This window comes from Coenobita brevimanus, chromosome 38, assembly GCF_032717465.1.
Source record: "Coenobita brevimanus isolate Jiangsu-jjx chromosome 38, ASM3271746v2, whole genome shotgun sequence".
In the NCBI taxonomy this organism is placed as follows: Eukaryota; Metazoa; Arthropoda; class Malacostraca; order Decapoda; family Coenobitidae; genus Coenobita; species Coenobita brevimanus.
Window position 1 is genome coordinate 29648863 of NC_136991.1, and position 25723 is coordinate 29674585.

General features: G+C 41.4%; 1 protein-coding gene across 1 annotated transcript in view; it reads left to right on the plus strand.

Moving 5' to 3' along the window:
* LOC145396561 (protein amalgam-like) overlaps positions 1–12038 on the plus strand; it is a 78546-nt gene extending 66508 nt beyond the window's left edge. The window contains exons 5-7 of the mRNA XM_080269936.1: positions 2032–2184; positions 11086–11404; positions 11843–12038. Of these exons, the coding sequence (XP_080126062.1) occupies positions 2032–2184; positions 11086–11404; positions 11843–12038 (668 nt within the window). The remainder of the gene's footprint in view (positions 1–2031; positions 2185–11085; positions 11405–11842) is intronic.
* Positions 12039–25723: the final 13685 nt, after the last annotated feature.

Here is a 25723-nt window from a genome sequence, read left to right on the forward strand (position 1 = left end):
TGGTGGCATGTGATGCGAGTATGAAAGACTTCTTGGCCTATCGGAAATGGATGCCTAGTCTACTGTCTACTCAGAATCGGAAATAGACTAAATGACAAAAAATCCTACCTCCATCCATCCTCTCTACTTATCGTACTTCATCCATTTTTGGTTCTTAACCCTCTCATGATCAGAACAAGTCTATAATTCTATTCCAGATAGGGTCAGGCGGTCTTTTTCCAGCTACGAGTGAGTCACAGAATCCCGAGTATACTGCCATCAACAACCCTCCAACAGTAGGGTCGGAACAGCTCTAGTATTATATTCAATTTAACGACAGACCATAGTTTTTGGCTGAAAGTATCGACAAACCCCTCATGGTCGCGACACCTCTAGTATGGTAACACGGCAAACGCCAGATGGTTTTCTTCAGCTAAGAATGTCATAACAACACAAGAGTGTTAACTAATCTATCTCCCCCCGCCCATCCCATCCCAGAACAGTCTGTACGCTGTTGGGCGAACGTAACGAAGAGACATGAGTGAAAAGCGATGATTGGAAACGTAAGCGAACTTCGTACCAATCCAGTCTCCATGCTCTCTCTCTCTCTCTCTCTCTCTCTCTCTCTCTCTCATGCTCGTATACGTCCCGTCATTTACCTCTGTTGTTGCACTGCCATGAGTTTTTAAAATGTAATTAATCAACGTCCTATCTCAGTTGTATCCAGCCTAGCGCTAGTGCATTCATCTTATCTATACTGTATTCAGCATCTATACTAATCAACTTCCTCTTCTCTCCCTTTTTGTTCCACCCAAACCACTCTTCCCCCCACCCTCCTCAGAACACCCTGCGTCGGACGTGGGTGACGAGACAGTATGAATGAGAAGCGAGGAAAGAGCCAAATTGACCTGTCCACCCCGTCTGCGGAGCAATCCACCTCCATACCTCATTTGCCTCCACCGTGCACATTCATTTTTCACTATTCTCAACCCCTGTGGTATCTTCCCTCCAGTGTACTGCAGCTCCACATTGACCTTACTTCCAATGAATTTTCAGTGACCCCACCTCCACTAAACGTCTCTTACCTCCATCAAACTCATTGTCCGTAGCCTACTCATACTACTTCCATTATATTAATGCTATCAACATTGTACTTAATTGCTGTATTAAATTACTTCCTCTGCCCCACCCCTGTCCCTCCAAAACAACTCTACTAATCTACCTAATCTCCCCCACCCCTCTCCCCCAGAACTTCTTACAGTGATCTGACTCTTCCCATAGAAACACCTGTACTAATCTACCTCCTCTCCCCAAGAATCATCTGTACTAACCTTCCACCTCTGCCCTACCTCTCTCCTCCAGAACCACCTGTATTAATCTACCTCCTCTCCCCCAGAACCACCTGTACTAATCTACCTCCTCTCCCCCAGAACCACCTGTACTAATCTACCTCCTCTCCCCCAGAACCACCTGTACTAATCTACCTCCTGTGCCCTATCCCTCTCCCCCAGAACCACCTGTACTAATCTACCTCCTGTGCCCTATCCCTCTTCCCCAGAACCACCAGTACTAATGTACCTCTTCTCCCAGAACCACTTGGACTAATAAACCTCCTCTGTTCCACTCCTCTCCGGGAAAGCCACCTGTACTAATTTACTTCCTGAGCCCTACCCCCTGTTCCCCAGAACCACCTGTACAAATTTACCTCCTCTCACCAAGAAACACCTATAGTAATTTTCCTCTTCTTCCCTAGAACCACATGTACTAATTTACCACATCTCTTCCTAAACCACCTGTACTAACTTACCTCTCTTCCCTCAGAACCAGCTGTATTACTTTACCTCCTCTCCCCCAGAACCATCTGTACTAATTTACCTCCTCTCTCCCAGAACTACCTGTGCTAATCTACCTCCCCTCCCCCAGAACCACCAGAATTAATCTACCTCCTCTGCCTTTCTCCTCTCTCCTAAAGCCACCTGCACTACTCTGCCTTCTCTCCCCCAGAACCACGTATACTGATCTACCTCCTCTCCCCCCATCCCTCTCTCCCAGAACCACCTGTGTTGGACGGTGGTGACGAGGAGGTGCGGGTGAGGAGCGGAGAGTCGACCAACCTGACGTGTCGGGCCCACGGCACCCCCACGCCGACCATCAGGTGGATACGCGAGGACTACAGGCCCATCAGGCTCTCCAGTCAGATCCTAGGTAACTCACTGGCCCGTATTCTTGTTGATCTAGCTGGATTTCTAACACCTCGTCTTTACCAGTTTAATTCTGCTTAAGACATATCAATATTATAATTTTTTTTTTGTATTTTTACCATGTCACGATTAAAAAGAATTAAGAGACATGTTCGAGAACACTACGGTAAAACTGGTAAAATAAAATGAAGAACTGTTAGAAAACCTAATGTGAGAAAAATACGGGCCTGTAACACTCACTGCTGTACGTACCTGTACTTGTGTACACTGATTTTATGTATATGCACCCTTGTCCCTGCCTTGATAATAAAGAAGTTTATAGTTACAGATTCCAAGTGTAATCACATTATCACCATTGTCTTGAAACTGAACTATTGTTTTCCTGATCCTCTGTGCCTCTCCAGTACATCCACTAGAGAATTACTTACACGGATTCTATGCATTGCTACATTCTCTTTCTTGTCTTGATACTGACGAATTACTAACACTGTTGGTAACAAGAACCATATTCTCTCACTGTTGCTCTGAAACATCTCTTTCCCACCTGGTCTGCTTGACACTAAAGAGTTATTTTCTTATTCCGATACTAAGTACAGACAGTCTGTCCTTCGTGCACTAGGGGAACTAAATTATTTAAACAAATGTTATCAGGCACAACAAACCTCACCCGACAGCAAATGAAAGCCCATATGTCTTGGTAATAGTAAATGTCTATCTTCATTGAGTTTCGAGTTACAGCCCCCTGAGTATCCGTGATCTTGAGTTTGACCTTTCAAGGTCACTTACGGTCAAAGGTCAAGTTACCAATTAAAATCTCTTATGGGATTTCCTGTATCTTGATAATACTAATTAAAGTCCAAGGTAATGGCGCAAATGTTTTCATGTTACGACCTCTGAATATCCGTGATCTTGCGTCTGACCTTCCATGGTAACTCAAGGTCAAAGGTCATGGTGCAAATGAAAGCCCATATGAGATTTCGTATATCCTGGTAATAGCAAATATCTCTATCTTCAACGAATTTCGAGTTATAGCCCCCTGAATATCCGTGACCTTGAGTCTGACCTTCCCACATGGGATTTCCTATATCATGATAACAGTAAATACCTCTCTATCTTCAACCAGTTTCGAGTTATAGCCCCCCGAATATCTGTGACCTTTAGTTTGACCTTCAAGGTTATCGAAGATCAAAGGTCTTGGTGCCAAATGAAAGCCCATTATACGAGTTCCTGTATGTTCCTAATAGTAAATATCTTTATCTTTAACTGTTTTCAAGTTTTAGCCCTCTGATAATCCGTGACCTTGATTTTGACCTTTCATGGTCACTCGATTACCTCCAAAATTTTATCACTTTCTTTGGGGACCAGTGCCCACATATCCGCAGAGTTTCATGTAATTTCATTCAGCCGTTTTTCCGTAATGTTGCTAACAAAGAAAGCAACACACAAACAAACAAACATACAAACTCGACCAAAAACAATACCTCGTCGAACTCCGTCCGGGCGAGGTAACTAGTCTTACGCACCTCTTCATCACACATTGCTCGGCTTAAAAGTAGAGAATGGCTTACGATGATTTATAGCACAGCTAGTATTCTTGCACTGTCACTACAATTTTAGCAATGCTAAAAAGCCACATTCTATCTTTCTTACCATGGAACCAGACAGAAAATCAAAATTACTCTGCCACACTGCATTCCTGGAAACTATGACTGCTTAAGCCATTCTAAATACCGCCACACACTCTTGCCATCCTACTCTTCAACAGACTTTGGCAAAAGCAAAGTTGTAACAGATATATGTAGCTAATGTTAAAAAAAACAGGGAAATTTTTAGATGACAGAAGCATTAACTGCAGTCGACATACATGGCTTAAAAGTACTGACGAAATTACTTTACATATATCCGAGGACCAAATACGTCTTACTTGTCGTTAATATGGTGAATTGTTCAGGTTGTTGTTATAGGGTTAGTATGCATGAAAAATTTATTACTTAAAACATCATTTAAAAACCCTTACCTCAAAATGGTATAATTATTCCCACGAACAAAGGAAAAGAGGGAAGAGTGTGGTAATCATAGGGAAATATGACTTCTTAGTGTAACAGGAAAAGTATATGGCAGGATAGTTTATGACAAGAGTTAGGGAAATAACAGAGGATATTTTCGAGAAGAATCGGGGGGTTTTAGGAAGGGAAAAGGTTGTGTAGTCATCGTGAGGTGTTTAATGGGAAAGTTTCTAAAGAAGGGAAAGTAGCTGTGTGCGTCCTTCATGGATCTGTAGAAAACATATGACAAAGTGGGTAGACGAGAAATGTGGAAAATGTTAAGAATTATGGAGTAAATGGGAAGCTGTTGAGTGCCGTGAAGAGTATGTATGAGGGCACTAGGGATACAGTGTGTGTGGACGGTGAAGTGAGAATTTTTCTGTCTGAATGTTGGATTGAAACAGGGCGTGTCATGTCTCCATGGTTGTTCAATCTGTATATGGATGGAATTATAAAAGAGATGCAAGATGGGGCAGTGGATGTTGGAGCGGCCGTAATGAGAGAGGGCAGTGTTTGGAAACTTCCTGTTTTGCTGTTTGCAGATGATACTGTATTGTTCAATGAAGACGAAGGGGAACTGCAAGGCGTAGTGAATGTGTCTGGGAGAGTGATAAAGAAACGGTATCTAAAGGTAAATGCAGGGAAAAGAGTAAAGTTGTGGTCTTCAAGAGAAACGAAGTCACTGAATGCACAGTGAGGTTGGATGGTGAGGAAATGGAAAATGTTAGTGCATTTAAGTACTTGGGTAGTGTGATGAATAAGGATGGAAGTTGAAAAGATGAAGTGCTTGAAAAGGTCCAACAAGGAAGAAAGGTTGCCGGTTCTTCGAAGCAGTGATAAGAAATGTGAAAAAAGTCGCGGCATGATAGTGCTGTATTGTGATAGTAACTCTAACGTATGGAGGCGAAGCTTGGACCTTGTTGGAAGGACTCAAGTCAGGAGTGAGAGCAGTGGAAATGTGTTATTTGAGCGGAGCATATGGAGTTACATGGAGAGAAAGAATGACAAATGAGGACATGAAGGATAGTTGTGATGCTGATGTAGATGTGACAGAAAACGTTAGAAGAAAAACACTGAGGTTGTCTGGCCATGTGGAGAGGATGGAGGGTAAGAGAATAACGAGGAAAGAGTATGCGAGTGAGGTGGAAGGGGGGAGAAGGAGGGGGAGATCGCGGATGAGATAGAGGGATGGAATGTAGAGGTATATGAGAGGGATGTGAAATGGGGGGAGGGCAGCTTAATGCCAGGGAACAGGGAGACATGGAGGCGATATATTTGTGGTCACCCCTTACGGGATTCAGGCGTTAGGCTATAGATAAATATATAGACAGACCTCAAAATGGTGCTTAAATTACTCAGGTTGTTGCAGAAGTGATCCTGGAGGGTTTCCTATAGGTAAATAAAATCGCCTGGGGCTAGTTCAAATATGATGACAAAATACAAGTGCATCAGAACTAGATATGCAAAGTCATTTTTCAAAAATCTTTGGAGACTAAACTTCGAGGAGAGTGCTTAAAGACCTACTACCTCTTCCTCAAAACTGGCAAAGTATGTATGCCGAGCTGAGAGTACGAGAGTGGATCTACGTAAGGAACATCATCCGTCTGTGTGATACGGCGGTGTGGCTTTAGTCTCGCCAGCATAACCTTGTGGAGGCACATTACACACCGTCTTTATGGTTACTGGAGCTGAGTGCACTGCTGGAGTTAGGATAGTTACGCACACAGGGGTTGTCAGAAAGCAAGAATGCAAGTAAGCAAGCCAGGGCTGAAATTTCACAACCCGACACCCAGTTCCTTGGAGAACAATCACGAGGAAAAGTTCGGCGAAAATTCCCTATCGGCTTTGTATCTTGACTTCAATACATCTCATTCTTTATTGAACGACAAAGAGTAACCCTCCTTTTCATGTGTGCTTCATATTGACTCCTTCCTGCATTATAACTGTGTGCCTCACAATGCCTCCTTTCTTCTCGTACTCTTTGTTGCGGGTTTCACATTGCTATCTCAAAAGAAAAAAAATGTGACACCTTCCATCGCCACAGAGAGTGGGAAAGTGGGGCGAACTTTTGATTGTGATGGCACTTATGATTTGTTTTGTGGCAAGAACAAAATATATACGAAAGGGGAACGAAACAGTACAGGAATTGATAACAAAAATTTTATTACAAAACTTACAGCAAATCTATTATAGTTCCCTTCAGAGTATTCCCCATGGGACACTTTACACCTGTCCCAGTACACTTCCTGTAGTCGTCTTTTGTCACGCTGTCCAGAGACTCCGGATTTCTTCTGTGCTGTCAAATCTTCTGTCTGTGAGCTCTAACACAATCCTGGGGAATAGGAAAAATCACAGGGAGCGAGATCTGGCGAGCGCGGGAGGTGTGGAGCAACAACGATGTTGTTTTTGGCGAAAGAATGCTTAACTGACAACGCGGTGAGTGATGGGGCGTTGTCGTGATGCACGAACTATTTCTGGGTGCGCCATTCTTTGGACGCTCGGCCTAATGTTCTCTCGTAGATGCCTAAGCAAGAAACGTCTGTGGCCTCCACTTTGTAGTTCGTCAATAGCGCCACGACGATCTTCCACGATTGCCTGTCGAATTTTCTCGATGTTTGCATCTGTTCGAGAGGTCGAAGAACGACCAAGACGTCGAGAGTCTTGGACTGACATGTTGCCTTTCCTAAAATGTGCGTACCATTCGTAGACTTCCCTTTTTTTCCACAGCTTGCTCCTGGAAAGCTTGGTAACGCATTGTTACTGCCTCAGCTGCGGTTTTCCCGAGGAAAATAAATAATGCACACTTATTGTTCAATCAAATCATCCATAGTGGTGTGATGAAAATGGCATAAGTCACAAGCATCAACAAAGAAAAAACACCAGAACTACGGACTCGACCCTCTCAGTGCGAAGTCATTTGACATGATGATTCACCCGCCTGAGAGCTAGAGGTGCCTACCGGCGCAACGGGAACCATTTCTTTTTCCCACACTATCGATCTGTTCCGGGAATTCTCGGGTTCTACCTTGTAAACTTGTGCTAAAACAGTCTTGTTCCCAAAGGCCGTTGACATGCAAGAAAGCAAGAGTTGAAATTTACAAACACTTTACGATCAGTTCTCTGTCATAACTATGAATTAATACTGTAGTTAGAACACGAAACATGAAATGCACCTAAGCTGGAACAAAGCAGTCATGCCAGGGTTGAGATTCAGTAACAAACTTTGATACCTTACGGCAGGAAGAACAAGACATAGGAATATTCTATATTCTCTCATTCTTGTCTTTCCCACAAATAGTGGTTGGGACAGAGAAAAGATCGTATTTTTAAATATCTAAACCCAGGCCTTAGCCTCCACATTCCTATTACTGTCACGCCAGCCAGATATTCAAGTGACTGAAAGAATGCTATATAATGATGTTTGTGGATATGTAGCGTGCTGAATGTACAGTATGCCACATTTAAACCAGGGACAGCATCCACGTGTAGCAGAGGAGTAGAAGTTCACTCTGTACACCCCACACTCTTGACATAATAATGCCAACAACATTAATGAATGATGTCACTAGTTATTAGCTGAAACGGCAGAGTTATTGTTATGCATGAATGTACGAAGTAGCTGAAAGGTGTTACTTGTTATTTTTTTTCCTGAGACAGCACTTTGAAACGCACGACAAAAGTGTACGAGATGGAAGAAGGCACTACAACGCTTCACAATAATCTGTCTCAAGTTCATATGTGGCATACCGTAGGCAGAGCTGTGAACAAAAACTCGCTAACACTTCCTTCCAGGCTTTGGGGACAGACGTGTTATATGAAGTGTTTCGTGGATAGCAATATAAAGGAAAAAATAAGTGAGCATGGGAAGGGAAGACACCCTCTGACATTCAATGTGGAATGAGAAAAATGGAGGGATTGTCTGTGAACTTTTGCTCGTGTCAGTCCGTACATACTGATAACAGGACTAATAGCCTGGGTGTGTGTCCAGTTGTGCTGATCAAAATTACGTCACTGACTCGGAGAGTGGAAGCTTCCTTAAGTACAAGATGAAAAGAAAGGACGAAAACAATGTAAACGTAAGTGACCATAGCGAAGAACATTATATAAATGTGTTGTGGTAGATTATGAGATAATATTATCGAAAAATACAACCCGCCCCACTTCCTGATCTCGAACAAAATGTAAAAAAAAATAAATAAAATGTAGCCGTGTGAGAAGCTCATAAAATGTCTCCACCCACATCTTGCCAAAGGTGGTATTTATAATGGGTCCTAAACAATTTCCAGGGAAAGAAATATTTCATAAAAGTTAATTAGCAGCACAGATATTATATATATATATATATATATATATATATATATATATATATATATATATATATATATATATATATATATATATTTGTTCAGTTCAGTATTTTAACCCTTTCGCGCCCCGTGTCTTCAGTATGGGACAGAACTGGGCAATTTAAAATTTTAATAAAGAAGGAAACCCCGAGGTAGGGACTGAGCTTCGCGACTACGAGCCGACAGGCGGCGAGCGGTACGCCTAGCACCCTTCCAACAAAATCCCTCGCACAGGAACTCGGGGAGTTAAGTAGTTAAACACTGATAAGTCTACCAGCTTCTTTAACCTCTTTGCGCCTCGTGTCCCCAGGATGGGACGGAACTGGGCATTTTCAAAATTTAATAAAGAAGGGAACCCCGGGGTAGGGACCCATGAGCTTTGCAAGTACGAGCCGACAGGCGGAGGGCGGTACGCCTAGCACCTTTCGAACAATATCCCTTGCACAGGAGCTCTGAGAGCTAAGGGGTTAATTTGACTGTGAACTGTTGGCAGCTGCGTGATTGTAGGGAAAAGTATACACAAGCAATCTTACTTGAAAGTTAGGCTTATAAGTTCATAAATACGGGTGCAAATTTAACTACCTTCGTTTAGAAAAACGGCGGGCGAAACGTAAACTTCTTCCCGTTAATGACGTCTTTATTTTTGCTACCTCCAGACAAATTAATGACGTCTTTATTTTTACTACCTCCAGACAATTATAAGCAGCTTAAGAAAGATTGATCGTACTGACAGGATAAACATCTCTCCGCAACAGATTCAGTCGTTAGATAACAAGAATGCAATGAAAGGCACATCCTTGGGCTTGAAAGGTGAATAACCACACATCAGTAACGTATTAAATATTTCATTCTTGCTTCCTTCAGATGAATACATGGAACCAAGGAGTGGCTTTTCATACTAGGAGGGTTAGACACAGCCTTATTAAATACCTCAGTACGAGGATGATTTCTACACTGAATTAACTACTCATAATGGTTGTTTCTCTCTCTCTCTCTCTCTCTCTCTCTCTCTCTTTATTATTTTTTCTTTCTGCCAGACGTTTTTATTCAGCTTAGTGAGGCTCTCTGGTAAAGAATGGGTTAACTGCAGGTGCGTCTTTAACCCAGGCATTAGGTAGCTTCTGGCCTCATAATGTCGCAGTGTTTGTTGTTTACAGCTTCTCTCGCTCTCTTGCTAAAAATCCACCCGGACTAAAATTCCCGGTGCCTGCATTTTCAGTTTTTTGTTCTTTTTCTTTTTTTCCCTGGCTGATTAGACGGGAAATAATACAGATCGTTCTTTTTTTTTCTCCCTTTCCGTTACCCAAGGATAGTACGAGGATAATTGTATCGCTTCTGTTATCATCATCATCATCATCATCATCATCATCATCATCATCATTATTATAATTATTATTATCATTATTATTATTATTATTTATTATTATTATTATTATTAGTGATAGCAGTAGTATTAATAGTAGTAGTGACAATAGCAGTAGTAGTACCGGTAGTAGTAGTAGTACTCGTAGTAGTACAGTAGAAGTAGTAGTAGTAGTAGAAATTGCAGTAGTAGTAGCAGTAGTAGTACTGGAAGTAGGTAGCAGTTGTAGTAGTAGTAGTAGTAGTAACAACAATAATAAAAAAATATTCACTTTATTATTATTATTTTTTTTTTTTTTGGGGGGGAGGGATTTACGCCGTGTCCCCTTTCATCGATAAGAACTAAGGCATTGCCACTGGGTAGGGGACTTTGGTTTTTGGTGCGTGTAACACTTTATGACCGCATGCCCTTCCTGATGTCTACCAATGACCCTTGGGTGGACTCGAACCTCCGACCCTTCGGTCAGAGCGCTCTAATCCACTGAGCCACGGCTGCTACAACCAGCTAGGTGACAGGAGAGCACTACCTCTCCCGGCATGGCAACTTACCCGGGAGCGGCGCAAACTCACGACTCAGCAGTCATGAGTCAGACGCTCTACCACTGAGCCACCATTCCCCTAATAATGATAATAATAATAATAATAATAATAATAATAATAATAAAAATATGGTAATGATTCCAAGTATTCAATAGATCTTTAGAGAGAATTTTCTATGCTAGGAAGATATACTGACAGTGTCATTCATGCATTGTAAACACTAACTGAAAGGCTGGAAAAATCGTGCGGTAATAACGCATAACCGTACTCCGGGCATCGACTCTGAAAAGCTCAAAAGTCCCAGCAGTTTGCCTCCGTGCAACTCGCTTTTACATGCCACCACTTCGGTACTAACATCAACCGTGCGTGCTGAATACATGCACTACATGCAAGGGCTGTCTCATTCATGACAAATGTAATGATATTAACGGAGGGTGTTTAATACAAGTCAGAGAGTTTGAGAAAGATCATTAAAGTGTGCTTTAATGAAATTCCTACCGTGAATGCAATATACGAGTACCTTGCCTCAACCCGGGATTGAACGCCCTTCATTTAAGACACTAACCCACTTCTCACACAACCTGACCACCACCTCCCCCGTTTGCTTTTCAGTACCTCAGGTGGTGGGTGATATCCTACGACTGCGTGAGGTGAGCCCAGCCAGCGCCGGTGGGTACCTGTGCATCGCCAGCAACGGTCACCCGCCCTCCGTCAGTAAACGGGTCAAGGTCAAAGTGGACTTTCCCCCAGAGGTTAAAGGACCTAAGTCAACCATGTGGGCGTTACCTGGGACCACCATCAGCCTCACCTGCCTGTACGCCGCACACCCGCCCCCAAGAGTCATTTGGCGGAGGGATAACTCATTAGGCTCACAAATCCTCAGTCAAGATTACTTCACTATTACTCCTCAGGACGGCCATCCACCGTACACGTGAGTCACAAAGCTGATCATCGCAAAAATTAGATGCTTAATATATTTCGCTATTATATCTCAAAGCCATCACACAAAAGTGCTAGAATTGTATTTGCTGCCTTTGATTCAACAAATTACCTCTGCTGGTGTTCACTTTATCTGAAGGACATGCGGAAGCTAAGTGAATCTGCTCCACAAATTCATATGGCCTTTGAGAAAGGAAAGTTTGCAGTCAAACGTACAAATGGACATTTTGAAGCTGCTGGAGCAGACACGGCTTTGGAACAAACAGTCATCACATCCCAAAAAAAGTAGCTCTGCAATAATTGGTTGCTCTCGTTTTTTTGCCAAATGGGAATTGATCTACCATGAAATGCTGGCAATTTGTAACGTACAAAGAGAACTAAGTGGTTTTAAAACAAATGGCTATGAAATCACAGTTAACCATGATTTCAGCCATTCAGAAACAGCAATGGGAGAGAGAAATGTCCAGGCTATTCTGACATTCATTGGAACACATGAGAATCCTTTTGCATCAGCTGTAGAGCCAAAGCTTCATAATATTATTACCAAAGAAGTCATGCCAGAAGATATCCGTAATCAGCTCTTAGAAGTGATTGACACTGGCCGTGCAGCATATGTGAAGCATTGAAAAGGGCGTCTTGTCAAGAAGTTGATCAGAATCAGTGACCCTATCCGCAGAACTAATCTAAGAACATTCCAGAGTATACACAAACTAATGAAATGTGGAAAAGGTTCCGGAAAGTTGTCTAAAACAAAAGATAAGTGCTGTCAGCAACGTGTCATAGAAGCTGCCGGAGCTAGGGGTATCCCAATGGAGGAGTTATTGCAGTATGACTTAACAACATCCTCTTATCTTGTTGACAGTGCGGGTATGATGAAAAAATCTGAAAAAAGTTCTCTTGTCAATGAACTAAAAGAAAAGCTTCCTGTGAAGAATATCCAAGCCCCACAAACAAAGGATTGCTTCCATACAACATATATAGTGGACATGATGGCTACTGTATAGAAGATGAAAACAAAACATTTCAGCATTTTTGGAGACTTCTGTGATGCTGCACTGAACTATGTCAAACTGTCAGCCAAGTATGCCAACAGAATTGATTTAGTCTTTGACTCATACACCGATAAGTCAATCAGACTCTGAAAGGACGCGTCAGATCATTTCTTCTACTGAACTGAGTAAGATCAAAGAAAAGACGCCATTACCATTAAAAAACAGACAAATTCTGGGGCTCCAATTACAAACAAAATCTTCAGTGTTTCTTTCATGAACAAGCTGTAACTACAGGTAATGGAAAATTTTCATCTGTATGCTTGGTAATGAGTCACATTTCAGGTGAGAGGGCAGTACTTTGCCAAGGTGTGTTTGAAGGCTCTTCAACAGTTATCCCTGGGCCAAATGTTGACACTGAAGAAGCTGATCAGCATTTAATTCCTCATGTGCTGCATGCTGTTCAGAAAGGAACCTCCAAGGCCATAGTTTTGTCCCCTGACACTGATGTTTTTGTAATGTTAATGTACTACTGGGATGAGTTTAAATCTTCTGGGCTTTCAGAGCTTTGGGTAAAGAGGGTTCATGGTGACTCAATAAGCTATATTCCTGTACACGTTTTGGCTTTTGTTGTAGGCGTAGACCTCTGTAAAGTATTGCCTGCTGTTCACACTTTAACAGGTCATGATTACACAAGTAAAGTGGGAACTAAATGTTCAGCAATGACAGCACACCCAGACTACTACTTGATGGGTTTTGGACTAAACACTAATGATTCCAAACCTGAACAGATGACTGAAATGAATGAGGAATACCTTTCACAGGTGCTGAAGAATGGGACCAAATGCATAACAATGAATCAACTAAGAAATCATATGTACCATCACAGTAAAGGGCTGAAAACAGAGGAACTACCTCCAACTGGCAATGCCATAAGACATCATATTTTGAGGGCATATTATGCAACTTATCAGATGGTCCCTCTTCTGTCTTGTCAACCACACTCATCAGATCCCACTAATTTTGGATTAGAGGAGGTTGATGAACTCTTAATGCCAGTAGTAGGGCTCAGACCTATACCGAAAAAGTATGTTATGTGTTGCAATTGTCTAAATTGCGTATATATTAGGTGCACCTGTAGATGGAAAGAGAAACCATGCTGTAAGTTTGGCAAGTGTCAAAAGGAAAAGCTTGATTCTGGCACAAGCTACAGTCATCCTTTGGGGTGTATGTAAAACTTAGATCTTACTTAGACACGTATGATGAAAGATTATATTGTTTCCTTTACAAAGAGATTCGTTACTTCTGTCAATGAAGTTAGAGACTTTTGTTCATAAAACCCACACTGGTAGAGGAGAAACATATTATCCAGACAGTTTCATTGAACAGTGCCACCCTCCTAATTGGTGAAGAGGTGAGAAATTAGTTATGATAAAAATATCTTGAAGTTTGCCCTTCTTTTTTAGGGGGTATGGTTACATTATAGTTAAATATGATTATAAAAGGAATATTTAGTACCTGCATGTTATACTAACATGTGAACTACAGTACTTAGCTACATAAAGTCCGTCCTTCTTTGCATGTTATACTAGCATGTGAACTACATAGCTACATGAAGTCCGTCCTTTTTTTTTTTTTCTGCTAGATATTGTTATTAATATGCCATACGTAAGTCTTCTATGTATTCATATATTGATTATGCACTTCCAGTGGCCAGGGAAAAATTGAATGTACAGATGTTGTTACCAAAGAAAGAAAGAAATAGATATTTTTACTTATTTAGGGTGATGGTGCCTTATATATGTACATAAGTTGCACTGCATATTAAATATGGTTATATATACATGGAATATTTAGTACCTGGTGGTGATATTAGCATGTCAACTATACATACAAAGTGCATGCTTCTTCTTTTTTCTAATTATAGGTATTAAAATGTCATATAAGAAGGTCTTCTACTTGTTTTTATTCTACAGTGGTAAGAAATTTGGCGACGCCAATAAACTCCTTTGCTGACTTATTGCCAATCTAACAAAAGTCTACCCTCAATTTTTGTAATGTTTAATGGTACAGTTTATTCATGTGAAGACCAACTTGGGGTACATTTCATGCATACGACCAACCCTATACAGCCAAAAGACTATTATCTTGTTCTATGAGCTGAAAATGGGTGTGGCAAAGTACACCACTGGCCATAGCTACCAACATGGGCTTACATGCACCCCATTACAACACCCTTCTCCTATCCACCAAGCCTGCCCACACCTCTCCCCCACTTCTCTACTCCCAATACCTTCACTTTCCTTCCCAATCTTTCGTTCGGTTTTGGGATTTTGGACCTCAGCTGTACGAAGCAATCCGATACCATCTTCCTCCCTGTTGTCTTACCTACGACAGCTCTCCCCTACCCCCCTCCCCATCTTTACATACTGTACCTCCCCTCTTCTCCCCACCCCCAACACCTTTCTTTTACCTTCCCCACCTCTCATTAGAGATCAGAATTTGCCTCACTCACGACGTAAACTGTAAGAAACAACATCCCACTCCTGCATATCTCATTACCTCTCTCCTTTCTCCCACTCTCAAACCTCTTTCCATACTCCCCAGTCCCCACTCCCAACCCCGCCCACAACTCACCTCGTCTACCCATCCACTAACATCTTTCTCCTGCCTCCACCATGTCTCCTTAGCTATTAGATTTTGATTCATTCACGACAACAACTGTATGTAACAACGCAACACGTTCAAACATCCCATTCCCACATATCATATTACCTCCCTCCTTTCTTCCATTCTCAAACCTCTTTCCTTACCCCATCCCCCCCACCACCCCCTACAGTATCATCGCAGCAGGCAGGGTAGGCGTTCATTACGACGTGAAGCTCCCGGCTCCCGCAATAAGCACCGTAATCAGCGTAAAAAGTGCCATTATCACTGCGGCAACGTGTCCTCTCCTTGCCGACTGCCGCCACAACTGCTATCGATTGGTCAGACTTGGGTGATGGAAATAGGGTATTGTCGTAGGCATCACTGGAGGTATTTATTGCATGTTGATGGCTGGAGATTGATGTAATCATTACAGTCTGGAGGTTATGACTGGAGACATGTGTAATGAAAGGTATAAATGGAGGTTGGTGGACTAACTACAGGCTCGACCTAAAATTGGAGGTTGAAGCTATAATTGGAGACGAGTTTACAAATGGAGACTAAATGTTTTACTGGTGACTGGAGACTTAATAAGAAATTGGAGATATTATAAGACATTTCTAGAAAACTGGAGTTATACACAGACACTAGTGTTATTACTGGTGGAAAAGCTGGAGGTATATATACATTGGAAGTAATGCTAAATATACAAGGCATAGTTGGGATATACTGACTGAAGTATAGTTTATGCTATACTTTGAGATCGCGGCTATCTCCGGAGGTATGAGTTTTGGATGAAGGAAATTAGGACACAGATTCCCAGTAATACCTCAGAAGAGTTAATCTCTTCAGTTCTATTACGTGTTTTATATTCTTGAAACCTCCAAATAATCATATTCACCCTTAAAACTGCTTCGTGCATAGAATGGTATACTCGACAGTTCTAAAAGTCTGCCCTAACCTGAACAATACCGTCAGGATTGGCTGACTTATTATAAAGAGATCATGGCAACGAAGCCACAGAGGTCATTTCCGCTGCCCAGCAAGACTAAAAGCTGAACAAAGATAAAATATACACATACATATACTGTATACACAATAAAAAAAAAACACACACACATAAAAATGGCTCTCTTAAATTAAACAGTCCATATTAAACATCAAAGACACAAAATAAAACAAAGAATTAAACTATCTATCTATCTATCTATAGCCCGACGCCCTAATCCCGCAAAGGGTGGCCGCAGACAAAACGCCTCCAGGTCACTCTGTCACCCACCATTTGACTCCCCTCCCCCCAACTCACCCCCCCCTCCCTCATATACCTCTCAACTCCATCCCTCCACCTCATCCTCGGTCTACCCCTCCCTCTCCCTCCCTCCACCTCACCTACATACACCCTCTTAGTCAGTCTTTCATTCTCCATCCTCTCCACATGTCCAAACCACCTCAGTGTATTTCTCCTAATCTTTTCAACCACATCCACATCTACCCCACAACGTTCCTTCACTTCTTCATTCGTCAACCTGTCCCTCCACGTCACTCCACATGCTCCTCTCAAGTAACTCATTTCCACTGCTCTCACTCTTGACTTGTTCCCTTCTTGCAAGGTCCACGCCTCGCTTCCATACGTCAGGGTAGGGATCACAATACCATCATGCAGTGACTTCTTAACTTCCATACTCACCTCCCTATTTCTCATCACTGCTTTCAGTGTACCAACAACCTTCCTTCCCTGCTGTACCCTTTCATTTACTTCATCCCCCAAAGTTCCATCCTTACTCATCACACTACCCAAGTACTTGAATGCACTCACATTCTCCATATCCTCACCATCCAACCTCACTGCACACTCTGTGACTTCATTCCTCTCAAACACCATAACTTTACTTTTGTTTACATTAACTTTCAGCTTCCTCCTCCTACACACTGTCCCAAATTCATTCACCAAACCTTGCAACTCCCATTCATCTTCACTCAACAATACTGTATCATCAGCAAACAGCAACACCGGAAGCTTCCAAATCTCACCCTCATTCATTAGGGCCACCCCCACATCCACTGCCCTACCTTGAACCTCCTTTACAACCCCATCCATATATATTAAACAGCCATGGAGACATTACACACCCCTGTTTCAGTCCCACATTGAGATCAAAGAACTCACTCAGCTCACCATCCACTCGCACCGTAGCCCTGGCTCCCTCATACATACTCTTCACAGCACTCAACAATTTCCCCTCCACTCCATATATTCTTAATACCTTCCACATACCTTGCCTATCTATTCTGTCATAAGCTTTCTCCAAGTCCATGAAGGCAGCATACACTTTCCTTCCCTTCTCTAGATACTTCTCCACTAAACATCTTAGAACAAATATCTGGTCTACACACCCTTTTCCCTTCCTAAATCCCCCTTGTTCTTCTCCAACTAGCTCCTCTGTCATATGCCTAACCCTATCAATGAGTATTCTACCATATATTTTACCAGTCACACTAAGAAGGCAAATACCCCTATGGTTACCACATACTTCTCTCTCCCCTTTTCCTTTGTACAGAGGAACAATTATACCTGATTTCCAGTCCTCTGGAACCCTTCCCTCTTCCCAAGCCAATCTACACAACTTCCATATCCACTCCACAACAATCTCACCCCCATACCTAAGCATTTCACCACACACTCCATCAATTCCTGGGGCCTTTCCCAGCTTAATCTTCTTCAACTACAGCTATTAAAGGCATCAAGACAAAAAAAAAAAAAAAAAAAAAAAAGGCGTCTTCGGACCAAAGAGGTAAAAGACAACTTAAGACAGTTTTACCGTCGAAGTCAGATCGTGGACGTTTTTTACAAGTAATTTTTGTACAACAGGACATTTTATTTCTGTAGAGGGAGATCTCTGAAAATGGAGGAGAATAGCAATGTCAATTAACTCTTTTCATTTTCGGCATCGTTCCAATGTTTGAATGAAATCGGATGGTGGCAGCAAGAATGCAATAAACAATACGTCCTAGAGTTCAAAAGGGAGTTGTGGATACATGTGCTTTAGGTATTACTGTATATGGCAAGGTACAAACTGAACAAATACAAAAATTATCAGACATTAAGGTAATAAAAAGTCATTAAAAACGTGTGTAGGACACATATATTCACTAACACAGTGACATTATGGCTTTACAAAATTACAGATCAATAAATCCTCTCTTTGTTGTTTACAGACTTTCTACATGGAGCCTTACAAATCCTATTAATTGTACTCTTGATGCAAACCGACAGTGAAAAAAAAAAAAACTGGATTTAGTTATGCTTATTCAGCTACATATGACATTCCAGTTACTGAGTAAGTGACAGGGAAACCATCAAAATGAATTATTGATAATGACACAATATTTGACTCAACCGCTATGTTCTCAAGGAAAGAAACTCAAAGACGTAACAACAAAAGTTTGTTCAGTTAGCGATATCGCAAAAAATTATATCCGTCAATGTGACGCTTTGTTAGAGTAATTAATCAGATTTAATTCTGATCAAGTAAGGTTAATAAACAACAGAGTATGTTAATTTATTTAGGCAAGACTCAGACTAGTTAGGCTAAGCTCGAGTTACGTTTGATTACGCCAGGAATTGTTTTAATAGATTCAGCTGAAGATAAATAAAATACATAGGTGGATCCATAGCACCAAATTGGTAAATACTTGTTTTATAACGTCATGCCAAGTTACGTAAAGCAAGGCTAAAATATTGTGGATTAAGTTAGGCCAGGCTTAATACGACGATGGGAAGGCAACGTTAAGGAGCAGGGGCAGGAGGCCATTGGTGGGCTATAACCAAGTTAGGGAGGTGAGGGTAGAGATTTAGTCTCCACCCACGGGCAAGGAGAAAGTTATTAAAGATTTATAGAGTTTAGTGGCCCGTGGAGACGGGAGGGGAGGCTGATGAAGTAGCAGGGGCCTCATGTTTACTCCCTCGGTGAGGCATTTGAGGTTATTTCTTGCTGCCGTCAGATGATATTCGGCAAGTTTTAGGAAGGATCTCTGATGATAAGGCGGTTAATGAAAGCTGTTTAGTCCTTCCCCCAACTGGAAGTATCCCACATAGGCCTATGCTGAATAAAATTGTTTGCAGAGGACATGAAAAATTATACCTGTGTGTGTGTGTGTGTGTGTGTGTGTGTGTGTGTGTGTGTGCTTTCATTCCCTAAAACCAAAATATTTACTTCTCCCACATTCTCTCTCTCTCTCTCTCTCTCTCTCTCTCTCTCTCTCTCTCTCTCTCTCTCTCCTTTACTTTTATCATTAGTCTTCGCTTACATTATATTTTCTTCTCTCATTCTCTTTACCGTTTGCGTTCTTCTCTTCATTTTCCCGTGTTATTTTCTTTTCTGTTTCTTCTCTTGCTTGTTATATGTTCTGAATGCATCATTGTTATTTCTACTTTCTTTACCGTATTCTCTAAATCAATCTAAATTAACACCTTACTGTTGCAATAAACCTCTTTTTTAATAAATTTCCTTCACTCATTATATCATCAGACATCGTATACTTCGTTCACGTTTTCATCTTAACTATAACTTTTTATCCTGCTGCATATAGTTTGCCGTTTTTGATTACCCACTCGTGTGCGTGTGTGTGTGTGTGTGTGTGTGTGATGGTTGGTGGAGTGTACTGTAGGGCATTGTAGCATGGTATGGGATGGTACAGTATGGAATAGTGTGATGTCGTGTGGGGTGGTGTTGTGTAGTGTGGTGTGGTGTGATATGTATGCGATGGTGTGATGGTGTGGTGTGGTGTAGTGAAAGAAAATGTATGGTGTGTTGATAAGAATAATGTGGTGTGGTGAGGTGTGGCGTGATGCGGTGATGCGGTAACAGGAATGGCATAATATGGTGGTGAGTTGTGGTGTGTATTGTAGGTGTGGCGTGGTGTGGCGCAGCATGATAAGGTATGGTGTGGTATGATGGTGTGGCGAGATACACCACACTGGCTCCTCACGGCCTAGTCTTCTGGGACAAGGGAGGCGCGTGACGAGAATTTAAATTGCTGAATAAGAAGGAAGTCCCTCTGAAGAAATGGCCCCGCTGAAACAGATTTGAATATAATTTCGTGGGTAAGTGAGAAAGGGTCCGGCGATGGAGGTGAGTGTATTTGCGCGCTGGGGAGATATTTGCTGAAGTCCTCCATGCCATCTACAATTGGTTTAAAATGTATCTATATATTTGATATAGATCTCCACGCCGTATACATTTGTTTCATGGTGTAGCATATATTTATCTGCTGAAGACCTCCATTTCATGTAAAATACAACTGTTCCAAAATGCATCTGTCTTTTAGAGTTTTCGTCCCTACATTTTCAAATACTGTGATGAAAAGTCTGATCACACCCTCATCTAACTTTTCTCGTATGTGAATGCGGATGTTTTTGCAGACATGCATAAAGAAGGAACTTTACACAAATACAAAAGTAATGAGTTAATATCATAAGGAATATATTTTGCACTAAGAAACATCAGCCTGAATAACACACACACACACACACACACACACACACACACACACACACACACACACACACACACACACAACGCGAGCAGCAATACTGCTCATCCTAAAACATTATGGTACCTTGGGTCGAGATAGATTTGACACTCGTAAAAAAAAAAAAAAAAAAAGTATCCTTTCAAAAATATATAATTATAACACGAAGTAAAACACAAGACAAAGATACATGATTTGATACGTGTAAGAAAATTTATAAATGGACACGGAAGGGTCAGATAAAAAACTAGAGGGGCACTCACTGAAGCGCATCTCCGACAAGGCAACGTCATTTCCAGTCCACTCTTCATTATGGGTTAGGTTTTCCCATCACTGATTATGGTCATGCAAAAAGTGTTTTCTGGATGCAGAATCTATAATACGGCCCGGATCAGTACCAAAAGTTAATCGATTGTTCCCTGCGGCATGGGCTATCTACCCATCAAATTTGGTCCAAATCTCTCTTTTAGTTTTTGAGTTAAACTGCTAACAGACAAACATTCAAACAAACAAACAGGAGTGAAAACACGCTCTCCTTGTCGGAGGGAATAAACGGTGAAAAAATAACCCCTCCTTTTTTCTTTTTTTTCTTTTTTATATGGCAGCATGACAACGAAGGTCAACGGTGCATGAAAAGCTCAAACACACAACGAGACAAAAGCAGAAGTAAACACCCAGAATGGCTGTGTGGTGTGGTGTGGTGTAGTGTGGTGTGGTGTGGTGTGGTGTTGTGTGGTGCTGAGTTGAACTGAGGTGAGGTGAGGTGAGGTGTGAGGTGCGATGTGATGTGGTGTGGTGATGTAAGGTGAGGTGTGAGGTGTGGTGTGGTGTGGTGTGGTGTGGTATGGTGTGGTGTGGTACGGTGTGGTGAGGTGTGGTGGGGTGTGAGGTATGATGTGGTTTGGTGTGGTGTGGTGGGGTGTGGTTAGGCGAGGTGAGGTGTGAGGTGCGATGTGATGTGGTGTGGTGAGTTGAGGTGTGAGGTGCGATGTGGTGTGCTGTGGTGTTGTGAGGTGAGGTGTGAGGTGAGATGTGGTGTGGTGTGGTGAAATGAGGTGAGGTGTGAGCTGCGATGTTGTGTGGTGTGGTGTGGTGAGGTGAGGTGAGGTGTGAGGTGCAAAATGTGGTGTGGTGAGGTGAGTTGAGGTGTGAGGTGCAAAATGTGGTGTGGTGAGGTGAGACGATGTGAGGTGTGAGGTGCGATGTGGTGTGTTGTGTACCGTGCTGTGGCCTGGTGTGGCCTGGTGCACAGCGGAAATTATTGAACAGTGTTGCCTGATGTGGTTAAACATAAAAGATAAAACTTTATACATCCAAATACCCAGATTCAAGGGTGCGGCAGAAATGAAAACAACAAACGATAAAGGGAGAAATAATGAAACAAAGCAGGGGATGATAAAACTCCGACGAAGCATGTGACCAGCAGTAAAAAATAACTGAAGCGAAAACCAAAAATGATACCGCCGACGAACGATGAATTTCCTTTGCAAGCGAACAGTTTTGAAAGAACAGAGCGATGGAAATATTAATGGATTCACTCTTTTGATTTTTATTTATTTTATTCTTGCTACCTTCAGACTATTTCATTCAGGTTTGGGCAGACTTTCCCAACTAAAAGCGTTAGATATGGTCTTGATAAATCTCTTCACTACTACTATTCCTTCCAGAGCTGATATACAGAGGAAGGATAATTAGAAAGTGCGACATCGGAACCAAACAAATGGTATAAATGCAGAATATTTTACTTAGCCCGACAACCTTGATCATCCACCTATTGTTCTTAAAACTGAATAGCTTCATAACTGCCTAACCGTCAACATTTTTACTATGTCTGGTGAAAACTGGAGCAAAATTGTACGCTTTCCTTGCCCTATGACCCGAACCTTAGACATGTTGTTCTTAATATCGAATCACTTTCCATCGCGTTTTCTCAAAATCGAGTGGGCATATGTTTAAGCTGCAGGATTAAGTATTTGATCTTGTCCGGTGATCTTGATCTTTCGAGGATTGCTCTCAAAACTGAATTCCACTATCCAAGTTGTAAACTGAATCATTCCACAATGATTGATAGAAATTGCACAGAACCTGTATAACTTGACCCTGCCATGAGACCTATTGCTTTTAAAAAAAGAAAGAAAAGAAAAAAGTCAAACCTCTGGCTGGGCCTCAACCCTTCCACTGGTCGAATAAAACTACTTTAGTTATTTTGCCCACACAAGATATACACATGTCAAACTTTACTCTTGTCCTGTGACCGTTATTCGAGTGTTTTTAACATCAAATTCCCTCATCCTTGTTTTACCCTGAACTCTTCCATCAAGCTACATTTAATTTTGATAACAACTCTCTAAGATGACTGTCATGTAACTTGACATTTTAACTTTCCCAATGACCCTGGCATTTTAAATAAAATTTATCTCAGAATCGACTAAATTCACCCAAGCCCTACCCTAAATCCTTTCACAAAATTTGTCTGAATCAGACAAAAGCAGTCTTCGTTGACCTAGCAATGTGACGTCAGCCTCTGGCTCATTGTTCATAAAAAAAGAAGTCAACCCCTAAACCCTCCCACAACGAGTGATCTGAATGAGATCAAACCTGCTTCACTTATGTTGTTCAAACACAGACACATTTGGATCGAACCTTAACCTCGTTCTGTGACCTTAACCTTCGACAGAATGTTCTCGAAATAGAATCCCGTTGTTTTTGCCTTACCTTCAGTCATTCGTCGAAGTCTGATTTTATTCAGATTAGGCTAAAGATATTTATGTTGACCTTTTTATGTGATATGACTTTGATGTTATAAAAAAAAAAAAAAAATCTACTCATTAGCTGATCAGCAACCCTTACACTAAGTTTGGTTAAAATCCGATCCAAGGTACCTGAGCCATACTACTGACAGACAAACAAGCGTGCAAGCAAGCAAACAAACAAACATGTACCAAGCAATCCAGTACACATTCCATACCACATGCGCAAAGGTGAAAAAACTGTGAGGAAAGGAATTATTTACGAAAAGTACATTGGACGATTAACAGCTTCATTTTTTCTTTTTCTTTTTATTCTTACAACGTCTCCTGTAAGCCAAGAAACCATTTACAACGCTGGGTGGTAACCATATAACCAAACCATACGTGCTCCCTACGTGTCAACAAGTGGGTTGGTGGAGGGTTGGTGCCCATTCCTGTAAAACAAATAACTCAAAGTCAAATGGCCACCCTTTACGGGATTATGGTGCCTGGCAATGGATGGGATGGAACTAACAAATGTTTCGGACACGCCTGGTAGCGAGTAAGTTTTAAGCAATCCTGTTTAACCAACTAACTACAAACGGCCCTTCCTGAGCTGAAAATTCGTCTGACAGTGGAAGAACTGAGTAGAAAAGTTGTCGACGTACTGGAAGAGGTTAATGAAAAGACAAGGGATCCGCACTATACGCGGTGTAAGAGGCTAAGTAGCATCTCTTCAATGGTGATTTACTTAGCATACGCCACCTTAATATTCTCTGGTACGTTGGCTTTTTCGCTTTAAAATCGATGCAGTTTGCGTTTGTAACATATAAGACGATACTGAACAAATCACAGAAGAAGGGATGATACGAACATCTCCAAAACAAATGAACTGTGAGATGTGATAATGAAGGTAGGCAGGAATGGGAACAGATAACCACAGAATTGAAATTAAGCAGTAAAAAACAGACAGGAAAGAAAATTAACAGACACAAAGAATGCACAGACAAAAGTAAAACATTAAAAATACATCGTGATTTTTTAACACCTTACCTAAATTAATGTTTTTGTGCCTAAGATAAGCAAACTTTATTGTATGCCTGCCCAGGTTATAAAGTACCCTCTCTCTCTCCCTCTCTCTCACACACACACACACACACACACACACACACACAATCTTATATATATATATATATATATATATATATATATATATATATAATGCCAAATAAAACACGGAAGGGCTTTATCGTTCAAGGTAAAGGTATAGACAAATAACAAATAGCTTCATAATTTAATGAAGCAATAGAAGAAACGAAATAAAACTGGCAGGGAAAATCGCATAAGCAAAGGAGAAAAGCAAACAGGTAAACGCACAAATGCGAGGCGTTGGCGAGCGAGAAATAACAAAAAGGGAGGATGAAAGGAAGAGTGACGGGGAAAAAGGCAAGGGATAAATGGTCTACGCAAGTGAAAAAGTGGATAAAGATAATTTTTTTATTTTATAACAACGGAGGAAGGAAAAACAAATGAATAAAAAATATAAAAACGACGAAGAATTAGTAACGGAATAAAAGTAAGCCACTTCAATACGTCCACGTCTTTGCAGTACACTATATTCTTACTGCCATCTGTTTTTTTTTTTTTTTAAGAAAGGCTCACATACTGACAAAGGCTAATGAAGGCCTTATATAACTCACCCAGTTTCATATTCGTATCCACAGGCGGGAAGATGATATAAAACAAACATACCTGTACTGCATAGGTTATAGTAGTGTGTCAGGTTGTGGCAACAATCATCTACTAACGATGTAATGCTGCCTACTTCTTCTTTCACATTTATTATTCTGTTTGTGTCTATTCTTTCTTCCTAATTCTCTCATCTTTCCTGTCACTTTCTATTACTCTTCTTTCCCATTCAGGTGGCTTTACATTGAGTGACAGACATAATGGTTTCCTGTAAACCTGGAAAACATTTACAGCGTTGGGTGGTAACCATATAACCAACGGATATGTGTTCCCTACTTGTCAGCAAGTGGGTTGGCGGAGGGTTCGTGTCCCTTCCCGTACAACTAACTCAAAGTCAAACTGCCACCGCTTATGGAATTGTGGTGTCTGGCTATAAACAGACAGACAGACAATGATTGTGAATCAAAAACGAAAAATGAGAAGGAAGCTGGTAAACAAAGGAACTACTTTTATCAATATTGGTTATCTAGCTACCTGTGTTTATAGACAGACTGATAATGTATATACAGAGAGAGAGAGAGAGAGAGAGAGAGAAAGGATTTTTATGTGGGCCTGTTTGGAGACGGAGTTGCCGCTGGCGAATGCGCGCGCGTGTACACACACACACACACACACACACACACACACACACACACACACACACACACACACAATATACAGTATATA